Below are 11,686 nucleotides of genomic sequence, written 5' to 3' on the forward strand. Positions count from 1 at the left end.
TGTAGAGGATCTTTTTTTAGGAAATAGTTCAGTGCAATTCGCGAGAAGAATGTATCGGAATAAAGTTATCGGGGTTTATTTTTGGAGAGTGAAATAGTTTCGGTTTTGGTTTCGCCGTGCGAAACGCCCTTAGTCTCCAACGATATTTGTGATCGTGCATTAGCCATACTTCAGGAGTCGCCATGACCCCCTGGTCACATGTTTCTGACTCCAGAGACAGACCGGATAAACCGGATGAAATAAAGAAATTTGGGGGTAGACTGTGGACTCGAGCAGCGCTGCAGAGAAGCAGTTGGATATCAATGGGAGAGGCCTTCGTCCTGCAGTGGACCTGAGTAGGCTGTTGATGATGATCATGATGACCGTTTCTATCGAGAAAGAATTGTTTCATATAATTCACGTACAATGCTTCGCCGTATACGCTGCATATGTCTGTGCGACAGGTACGCTTAAAGAAAATCTAAAGCAAATTAAACGCAAAGTAATATACATGATAAGGAAATGAAACCAACTGAATTTTTTATCGTAAACCGTAAAACCATTTCGCAGGGTGAAATAGCAGACAGGACTTCAGCACGACCACACATTTCCGTTCGATAATACTGCCAGAAGAAATGTAGTAGCTGCTCACCAGATATTTTCGGGTGTTAGGCTAAAGCCTACTGCGCAAGCTTTATTCAAGCAATGCTCAGTTTAGCAGCTCAAAGTACTGCAATCCAATAAGTAAACAGCAATGTCCGATGCAATGTTGGAATCGCCTGTCCTGTCCTCTTTCTTGTGTTCGTTTATCTTTAGCTCTAAAAACATGTCACAACTGTCCGATATGACGGGGGTGGGCCTCAACATACGTACTGGTTCTTTGTAAGCCTCACTGCATGTTACCGAAGCCTAATTTGATGAAGCACAAAGCGTTGGCATTCATTGTGTGGGTTCAAATCTAGGGGTAGAGGCCTTTTTTATTCGCCGAATGCGTTTAATTGTCCTATTCGCCGACGACTCGGCGGATACTACTGAGAAAAGACATCTAGGTGCGGGAGAGACGTCCCGCGGTTCACGAATTCTAATGAACTGGAGCACCGGAGTTCAGCCACTGCGTCCATGCTGCGTCCACATCGGTAGGCCTTCCTTACTGCATGAACGATACTTGTTAGCTTGAAGCGGTGCAAGGAGGTTTATGCGGCCCGTTTGTGCCGTCAATGAATAGTGAATAATGGATCATGACGATTTCTCAAGTATGACCGATGCGCGATTACAGATAACGTCAGAAACCATTGACGTATTGCACGGCGGAATCGAAACCGAAACTGTCTCAAACTCTCCCAAAATATAGCATAAAAGTACATTCTCACAATTTTATTTCATGCCAATCGCACTAAAGTTTTTCGTAAAGAAAAAAATAGCCTTGACAGAAGCCCAATGGCGTACGCGTGAAATTTCGAACGCTAAACAGCGCCCAGTCGTATTTCAAGACAAGTTCGCCTGATAGGAAACGTCACGCGATGTGCTTGAACGATGCCCAAGATTTAAACTTGATGTATACGCAGTTGATTGTTTGTCAATGGTCTTATTTTAGAAGAATCTTTAGTACTATTGGCGACAAGCACATGTATCGGTATGTAGTTGCTGTCGTTTATTTTTGGAGAGTTGTTCAAAGCAGTTTCCGTTTTGGTCCACCACAGCAACATGTTTGGCGTCCAACGTTATCGCTGGTTGGACGTCGTTGTCGGCTCAATGATATGTCAGATAAGGCTGCCAGCCGCGCTTAAAATCGTAACGTTCACTAGCTTAGGCGTTCGCAGTGGCTGAATCGCAGCATCGGAGACTCTCAGCTTCTACCTCAACTTCGGAGCTTGCCTTGCTCTTCGCTGTAACGTAAGAGGCGCGTTCGCACGAGGCCGGCAGTCGGCGGATTCGGCACTGTGCCTGCAAGCGGCCGGTGATATGTCAACACTACGCCAACGAAAACTCGCCAGCGCGTCAGTGTCTGTCTGCACGCTGTCTCTAAACTCGCTCATAATGCAATGATGATTCCAGCGCAAAATGATGAACGCAGTAGAGAAAACTTTACCTATACAAAAAGAAACCAACTGCCAAAAAACATTCAACCGGAGATTCGAACCCCCTGCTACGATGCACTGCAGCTAGTGCTTCAGAACACTCGTCCATGACACATTTTTTTCTTTTCCGCGTGAAAAGCTTGCGGGTATAATGCAATACAAAAGTACAAAAGTTAACAGTTATCCAAGAAGGATAGCACCACAGCAGCTACAATAACGCAGCCGTCAAAACTTCAGCAAGTAGACACGCGCGTCCAACAGGTGGAGCCACTCTGGTGGGTAACTTTACGCCGCATAGATTCTCTGCACCAATGCCGCGAGCTCCCAAAAAACGGACTTCGTTGGGCGGGGAGGGGGAGGGGGGGGGGGGTCCGCATACCTGTCAGTCATGCGGCACTTCTACAAGCTACACAACCCCATCACAGAAAATACAGTGGAACCCCGTTAATACGTTTTTCATCGGTCCGGGAAAAGGAAACGTAATAGCCTTGAAAATGTAAGAGTGAGGAAAGCCACGAAAATGGGCCGGCGTCTAACTGGCGTCGTTAAATCACCCCCTGTCCAGAGCTCCATTGTTGCCAACTTGGTTTCCGCCCGTTCTTGTAAATGTAGCGGTATTTTTTTGCATTTTTATGTGCACATTCAGTGAAGCCAAGAGCAATTAAGACGGACGTGAGCTAAACAACATCGAAAGACTGCACCACAGCCTGTAACGGCTACAGTGAGGGAGAAAAAAAAACTACAAGAGGCGATAGATGTGGAAGTGACATATGTGAGCCCCAAAAGCCTTAGCTGCTCGCCCCAACAATCCGAATTGCTTATTTACATACCAACCAGGGGGAGCTAAAAAAGCTACCGCGATGTTCCCGATATCCAGCTCTATACGCAGGGCAGACCCATTCCCCTCGTACAGAGCACCAAAGTCATGGTCTTCGCATACAGGCCAATGGTTGCAACACATAGACCATCAAAGCGCTCGAAACGAGTGTATACCAGACAGTCCGCCTCGTCTGGAGAATTTACAACCGGCATCATGGTAAGGAAGAAGGTAACCTCAATTCTTGCCTTACCTACGTCTCGGTCACAATAAAGTTTTGGCCTCACACTCTTGCCGCCGCTACTGGGGTTTGGCGGCTGCGATCGAGACGGCGACGGCTACGGTTGTAACCGAGCGAGGGAATGCAGAAAGAAAATGGCATAGGAAAGAGGGGCAACATGATGCTTAGCCCGCACGAGACTGTCGGGCGAAATTCTCAGCGGGAGGGCTACACGCGCGGCTATGGCGCCATTCTTGTCACTGCCGTCCCCTCGCCCTTTCGGCTGACGCTACTACTTCGTACGTAGCACATCCGAACCACGTGAAATTAGCGCGGGAGGTTGAAACACGATGTGGAATTACATGGTCGCCAGCGGCGGTGACGCCCTGCGAGCTAGCGGAACTGTAGCGCACAATGCCGTGCGTTCGCTGATCACGCGAACACTGCCGGAGACGCAGAAAATGCTCCGTGACCGAGAAGACTGCAGTTCTCAAGTACAGTCTGGGTGCAAGAACGGTTAGTGATTGCGGCCGCTATATACATATATATATATATATATATATATATATATATATATATATATATATATATATATATATATATATATATATATATATATATATATATATATATATATATAGAAAGAAATGCCGGCAGTCTTTAACGCCAAAGGAGGCAAAGGGGAATGGTTAGACTATTTTTTGAGCTTTAGTGAAGTTATATATATATTTTTTATTAATTTTCGTAGAAAGAAAGAAAGCAAGGAAAACACGCGCCCAGAGTGGGGACCAAACCCACGCCAGAGATTTCAGCAGGCAACGCGGTTGGGGGTACTGCCCACGGTGGACCGCATCGCAGGACAGGGTGTGGCACCCTTCAACAGGTGCCCACAGTGCGGGCTGCGAGGAACCCTGCAGCATGCGATCTTCGATTGGCGGCTTGCAAATTCCTACTGGAAGTTAGCACGGATGTTCGGAGACAAACCCAGCGCACGCACTAAGTCGCGCGACGCGTTTGTTCTGTTTTTTCTGTGCGTTGGTGCCCTGATTAGCTGGAAAAGGCACGGCTTTGCAGCGCTCAGAGCACGGCTGCAATGATGATGACGGTGAAAAATTTTTATTTGCTATCAATCAATGGTTGTTTTTAAACTCTTGCTAGGAGTCGGCCAGTATATCTTGGGACCTGGCGGCTACCTAAGCTTGATTCATGATTTTCCGTTGGGCTTCTAGGTCTGAGCTGAGCATCAGAGCATGTTTGTTATGCTACGAAAGATGCGCTCTCGTCTATTCGATCATTTGGAGGCTGAGCTCGCCGAACCAGAGGTAGAGCAGTTCCATCAGCGGTGGTCCGCACAGTTCATCCATCTGGTAAACGAGCAAATAAAAGTGTCTTTTCTACCCTATTTATTATTGTATTGACGGTAAGGTTTTTTCGTGAAGTGTCGTGGTGGCGATCTAGTGATCTCTCGGTGTTAGTGAACTGTGTACCAGTGAAGTGTTGACTGTGAACAATATTGAAGTGTGGAGAACTGTACTGATGGTGCGATAGATTTGTGAACTGAAACATGTAGTGGGCATGCTTCCCTGCTTGAGGTACATTTTAGTATGTTTTCAATTGAAATCTTTGGAAGTACTGTTATTTTTAGGCGAGCTGTGTAAAATTTACTACAGCGGGCCGTTGTATCTGTTATTATTATATTTTATTTTCGAGACAGACTGACAGAGAGACCGAAATTTATGCTTTTAAGTAGCCCAAGAAATACTATCGTCTATAAAACGGCATTCAAGTGGCAGGGGCGCTTCAATATACTTTTGGGAACTATACAGGTTGCTCCAATGGGTCAGAACACCGTTTGCGTGGTATGAGAGCCGCGAATAAACGTCCTCCCGAGTGCATTTACTCTTTCGGTTGCAAAGAACGCAAAGCGCGGGCGCACGAGCAATGGCAATAAAATGTCAAAACAAAAGCACAGCGGAGGATTCTCACGACAGCACGCCCCCGCGTTCGAGCAGAATAAAGTTCAATTGCCAGGCTGCTACGCGCGATCCACCCAGGTGGCGCAGAAGCAGGAGATTCGTCAGCACCTTGATGAGGAAAAACTCAAAAGCTAGCCAATCAGTTGGGAGCACGGCGCACGAACGCCAAGTGAACGCCGGTAGATCCGCGTGAGACGCCAGCACCTCCACTCTTTTTCTTCTCGCTAACCAGTACAGCATTTTTTTTTCGTTTGCGTGAGCTTCCAAGCCATCTCTCCGAAGGGGATGTGTGGTGAACATCGAGACGCGACCATGGACGCCGACAATACGCCGTTGCTCATTAGCCGGGGGTCGGTCTGGACGCGGGACAAAGAGGACCGGCTCATCGGCCTGTACAGCCAATTCACCCTCCTGTGGGACTGCCGTAATCCAGACTACTACTGCAGGGAAGGGCGCGAGCATGCCATGCGGGCCATTGCCGCAGCGTTGAACGACGAGTTTGACGGTAAGCCTTTGAGAACTCTCTCGAACCTTCGCGTTATTGTGGCAGCCTGAAAACGGTCGCGTCCTTATGTTACCGTCTGCCCGATGTGGCTACCCTGTACATTGATGCTCCCACGCTGGCGTGAAGCATGCTGTGGCTTCACTTCTGCTTCGAAGCTCGCACGCTGGCGTGAACTCGGTCGCGTTTTGAACTCACTTCGACTTGCCCTTTTAGCGGAAAACAGAGGAACTCGGCGCTTCTACACAAAAAGATCGTGTCGTACAAGAATAGGTTGTGTATTTATTTGCCGACATTGCAAAAACATCTAGTGGCACTCAAACACCTCTAGCGGCCCTTAAGTCTGCAAACGTGCTTTCACTGCGAAAGCATGGTGGTCTCCCCTGTCGATACTAATAAAATTTGCTGCTACATCGTGTGTCGTGATGGTTCCACGAAGCTACCGTAACGCAGATCAGTGACTTTTCAGTACTAGTTCCGAACGATCTGATATCTGGTAAGCAATGGAGATGAAAAGGGAACGCGGGAGAGAGAGAGCGAGAGTGAGATTTTTTATTCATGGAAAGGCCTTGTTTGGGCAGCTGAGACCTGGAAGTGCGGCCTATTGATACCCAGTCCTGTCGGCATGCGCGTGCAGCTGTTGTTTTATTGAATGATAGAGTGCACCTCAATCAACACTGAGGAAAGGAGGCACAACCTGGCCGCATCATACCCGGTATAAACACCTTGTGTCGTAAAAAAAACTTAGTAGGGCTCGGCAAGTAAATTCGCGTCCAGGAACAGTCTGGCAGGTCGGGATCAGCAGGCACGAAGGGGTGCATAAGCACTGTGGGCCCGAGTACTTTCGACTAGCGGACGCTGGATTGGGCGTCCAAGCGCGCAAGAGAAGACATCGAGAAGTCGAAGGGGGTTGGGTGGGGGAAAGGAGGCAGGGCGTGGCAGTGCCAGATGGCGTGGAGGGTATCTTCGTAGACCCCGAGCGCGGGTGTGAAAGAAGGATGATGAGGTGTGGGTGGAGCGAAAAAAGTGACGCAAGCCAAAGCCTCTTAGGGGGCTTTGGCTTGCGTCTTATTTCTTGGTGGCTTTGCGCAAGCACGATGCCGCAGTTTTCTGAACCACTTGCTGCGCCCGTCCTCTGCAGCCGAAAAGCAGACTGGCCTTTCGCGCCATGCATCGCTCTTCGCATCGGCAGACGGTCCGCGGAATTCGATGTTTCGTGGTGCGTGGATATTGGGTCGGCGAAATTGACGCCCGGCCACAGCTTGAAGTCCAGAGTCAGACTTCGCTGCGGAGAAGTTGACTTCGGCTGGAATGAACACTCATTCTGACATGAAAGATTTTGCATTCACAACTCCTAAGAAGTGCTTAGGTATGCCATAATGGTTTTATTAGATGACGCCGAAAGGCGCTCGCTATATGGCTACGAGGGGTTACGCCCACGGCCTTTTTTTTTTGAGCTGTGCGGCACGTGGGTATTCAACGTAGACGACGCCGGGTTTTTCAGCTTAGGAGCCAATCAAAATTTCACTTTAAAACTTAAACAATCCACAGGCAACAAAGCGCTGCGTGGTCTTCCATCTTTTTTGCGAACCACGGAATTTCAAATTAGTTATGCTAGCTGGTGGGGACGCAAATGTGTTTACGGAGAAATACACGTATTATCGTCCGAAATGTTACATTGGCTCGGGCGTGTGGTTTTTTTTTTAGGTGTAGAAAGCCGTCATATATTGAAAATTTACTCTGAGCGCTGCGTATTTGCCAGCTTTACGGTCTGCTGAAATATCGAGACGTGATTAATTTATTACACGTTTCCTGGTATTTACAAAATTTTGCGCGCAAATTACGCCGCCACGGCGGCTGAATGAGCCGTGGACGACCTTTGTGTCCGCTAAAGCGACTATAGTTCCCCGCGCCTTTCACGAACAAAAGTAGTTAGGTGAAAGGACGTTTATGACCTCCTCACCGAAATAACACGCGAGATGAGGCATGAACAGCGGACTTGGCGTCAGATAATAGCATCCTAAAGGCACACCCTGGCTGCACAGCACTGTTCGGCCTAAGTCAAGCCGATGTACTTCGACCAGTGATTTTCTAGCCTCATTTTTCCGGCAAACTTGTTCGGCCCGCGTGCAAATGTGGGCCTTTTGGTTGTATACGGCCGTACTCCCATGGCTGTGGAACGACCAGTGCCCGTCGGCCACTCGATATTTGTCGTACCGCCAGACTCTAGTCATCAAGCTCCGGCCATTCGACAGCCACTTATCTGCGGCTGAAGTACGGCCACTGGAGGTCAGACAAGAAGCGGGTCCAGACTCCAATCGGACTACAGCTGCGGGAAGTTCGGCCATGATACGGGCATTAGAGTTCAGCCACAGTACGTTCACTATACTGAGGCCGATGGGCGACCACTCCATAGAGCGTAACCAGATGACTCAGTCGCACTGGTCCGCCTCACAAACCCGCCATTTTGCGTCCACTACACATATCAAAGCGAGCCCGCACGACACCGCCCCCAGTCCAGCCTTCGGAGCCGCCCTGCTTATTGATCAGCCTCAGTTGATAGCAAAATTCATTTATTAAACACTGCTCACAACGTGTCGTTCCTATAATTGCTGTGCAGCTGTTACTGCGAGGCGCAGAGAATATTCATTTCTTTGCTATTGGCGGTGAGATGTTTTAGTGGCGCCCCCTGGCTCTGACGTCGGCTTAGGGATGCGCGCCGCTGTCGTCTGCTACACTCCGCTTGTGAGATGCAGGAGTGTCTGTGCTAGAAATCGCCCGATTTGTTTCTTTAGTGGATTAAAATCATATTTCTAGTAATTAAGTTACTTTTGACAGCTTCTGAAACATCTAAATAGTTTCAAGCTGTATCCACCCCAAGTTTGCAACACACGAGGAGATAGAGAACAACTTTCTTCAGAGCATCGGTCAGAAGATCATGTGTAGCTTGTCCTTTATAGCTTATATTCGCGAGGATCAGCGCTCAGAGCTCATCGATAAGTATTCAAAATGCGTGGGCTTCCCTGCAGTATTTCTGAGATGCTCTTATGAAGACTCAACAGTCTGTAATGCTACACATCATGTAGAGGGCCCCTACACCCGCATCACACAGCAGGAAATAAAACAGCTGTATTCTATTTCTTTCCTTGCTCACTTGTATCAGACGAATGTTTTTTTTTCTGTGTCCAACGCATTAATATCTCTGCACAGTCAGAAACGTCTTATTATGGGGTTTGGGAATGTTTCGGAGGCTCACAAAGGTCGTGTGGATATTTTCTTCAGGCTGTATGGCAGACATTCCCTTCTTCACAAATTCGCTTTCGTTATGGCTGCATCATGACAGCAGGTGCACAGCCGCAGCGTGCGTTATTTATTCATATAGAATTACAATGAGATGGCTTGTGCTACGCCACCGCGTTCGCGCCCCAAACAACGTTTTCCAGAGTTCTCGCAGGCGGCTTTTGTGCTTCGAATTTCTAACGTAACCGTCGTTATCATAACGAACTGACTCTCAACACGAACAATTATGACGTGATTACGGTGTTGAAGTCGTGATATACTGGATAGTGAACGCAATAAATAGCATACGTGCATATATTACAAAAATCGAAACCGATGAATATTTCCAAGCAGCTCTTTAATGTTTTCCAACCCTTCCAGGCGTAAAGAACCAATCCTGGTCTACTCAGAATAGCGTTCTATGAATTCAAGAAAATTACTCTTACACTCTTGTCGTGGACTGAGAGAACCCGGCCCACTACTCAGCCCGATTTTACTGTTAAAGTTTTCTCCTCCTTTCCTTCTCTTCTTGAGGGCATTTTCCCTATAACGCATAACTGAATATTTGGAAGATATGTCTGTGGGAATTGTGCCGAAATATCCCTACAGGTCTGAACAACCATAGTGTTACTGTATCTTTACCGTAGACGTAACCACCATACTGGTTAGAAACCTGGTATAAACGAGCACGTGCCTATATACCAGTGGTTTATTTGGAATTCAACTTGCAGTTTTTGCAGCCTATAGTGCATGTCGACATACTTTCACGCGATGGCAACGTAAAGTGATACGATACAACACTTTAGAGCGTTCGGCAAAGTTGTAAAAACTGTTTTACCTTGCATATCATTCATAACGGAATCATAACGCCTTCTGCGAAAGCGAACAGCCCCGAAGGCCTGGAATTAGTTTTGGTCTTCTATGTTCGCTGTTGTCGGTTAGAGCAGCTGGCTGTTCCTTTCGTTTGAAATATTGCTTAATACAGAAGCTGACGGCTAGCTCCGATTCTTCGCGCTCCGCACAGGACAGGCTTTGCAAGGAATAGGGCGATACCGGCAATGTTTCTTCCGTAGCGATATCCAAAACTATACTTCAACTCGCGTCTTAAGCTAGTGTATGCAATTTTAAGCTTATTTTATATTAAAAACTTACGCACACGCAAAATCTGGCGCGGACAATCATCAGACGTCAACAGAGCGACAAGAGACACCGGGGAGAGCGAGCCCGAGTGAAGCAGACGACAAATGCGAGACTCCCTAAGTTGACGCCACGGAGGCGCGCTTGGCAGCGCCGCCGGTGTTCGCGCTCACCGCCAATAGCTGGAATAGGTATATTATTCAGGTCCTGGTGTCTTCTGTTCGGTCCAGCTGTACTGAGCAGGGGGGGGGGGGGGGGTGGGGGGGGGGACAGGAGGAGGGCGTTTACTTTAGTGGGTTGAATTTCAAACTTGAGAAAGTGCCGCTTTTACCAAGTTTCTTGTAGGACAATCTTCCTGAACACATCCATGCTCTGACTAAATCAACTGCTTTTATAACAGTTGCCTGACCAGTTTAGTTGTACATAAAACCGGCACGCATGCCTTTGCGAAGCGTTTTGGCACTACACAAAACACTCAGCAACATTCCAGATAACTTCCTTCACACCGAAGGTATGTCCAATTTATAACCATTTTTTCTTAAAAATAAATTTTATACTCGATCAACTTTTCCGTCGAGCACAGGGCTGATTGTAGGAGCGGTTTAACAAGTACCTTCATTTTCAACCTATTTTTGGTGTTGTTTTAATGAATTACGTGCACACCACTTAAAAGGCCGAAATAACGTAATTTCCCCTTACTGTCGTACTTTGCATGGCATTTGAGCGTATGCGGTGACGCGGAGGGCGTTCTTCCACTGAGTAGGCCTCGGCTAGTGATTGGGATGGTTCCAAGCCGTCCTGGGAGGTTTATCTTAGGCAGTTTACCGCCGACGTGGCAGAAGCGCGGTAGGACGAATATTGAGATATCGAGAATGCCCATCCAATGATAACGTCGAATGTGAAGCCTCTTGTTTTACAGAACCGAAACCGAAAACGTGTTTGAATGCTAAGCTTGGACATCGTCTAATAACGGTTCACCTCCTCCCGACGTCACAGCCTTTAGTTGGTGCGGCCGCCGCAGACCACGCATGGTAGTTTTTCTTCTTTCGCGCTTTATAAAGTAATTACCGACTTATCAACCGGATAAACGATGAAAAGTGTGTTAATTTGAGCCAGTCTACGCGGTGCAAGAAAAAAGGAGCTGGATCGATTCACTTCAGTGTCCCTTTAAGGCTGCATTTAAAGAGTGGGGGAGAGCACTGAGACCTGTGGGGTGCCTTTGGCGGGCAGTGGAAATTGATAGGACGTTAAAGGACCAAGTCGGAGAGTTGCTGTGCGGTCCGTGAGGAAATCTCGTACGTAACCATAACAACGCTCTCCGACTTGCAAGGAGTTGAGGTCGTCCAGAATTGCGGAATGGATAACATTGTCGAAGGCCTTAGTGAGGTTTACAGCTAGTATAGTTGAAGTGTCTCGTTCGGGTGGGTTCGATAGGGGATGGTTGAGAGCGAGGTGAATGTCTTTGGCGCCGAGGTGGCGTCGAATGCCGAACATGTCGCGGGCCGAACATCGATGTCATAAGATATTCAGTTAATCGGGAGAGGACCATTTGTTCTACTGATTTGCCGATCCAGCAGGTGAGAGAAATGGGTCTGAAGTTAGGAGCATTTAGTGGTTGTTGGGGTTTCCGGATGAGAATAACGGTGGCCATGCGGTACGTTTCTGGGTAGCGTACTGTGAGCTAAGCAGACGTTAAAG

General features: G+C 47.8%; 1 protein-coding gene across 1 annotated transcript in view; it reads left to right on the forward strand.

Moving 5' to 3' along the window:
- Nucleotides 1–5,194: 5,194 nt before the first annotated feature.
- LOC144167420 (uncharacterized) overlaps nt 5,195–11,686 on the forward strand; it is a 26,512-nt gene continuing 20,020 nt past the window's right edge. The window contains exon 1 of the mRNA XM_077696686.1: nt 5,195–5,575. Coding sequence (XP_077552812.1) covers nt 5,356–5,575 — 220 coding nt within the window. The 5' untranslated portion in view covers nt 5,195–5,355. The remainder of the gene's footprint in view (nt 5,576–11,686) is intronic.

Source organism: Haemaphysalis longicornis, unplaced genomic scaffold (genome assembly GCF_048455015.1).
Source record: "Haemaphysalis longicornis isolate Haplotype H1 unplaced genomic scaffold, Haemaphysalis longicornis Haplotype H1 scaffold_2, whole genome shotgun sequence".
Taxonomy (NCBI): Eukaryota; Metazoa; Arthropoda; class Arachnida; order Ixodida; family Ixodidae; genus Haemaphysalis; species Haemaphysalis longicornis.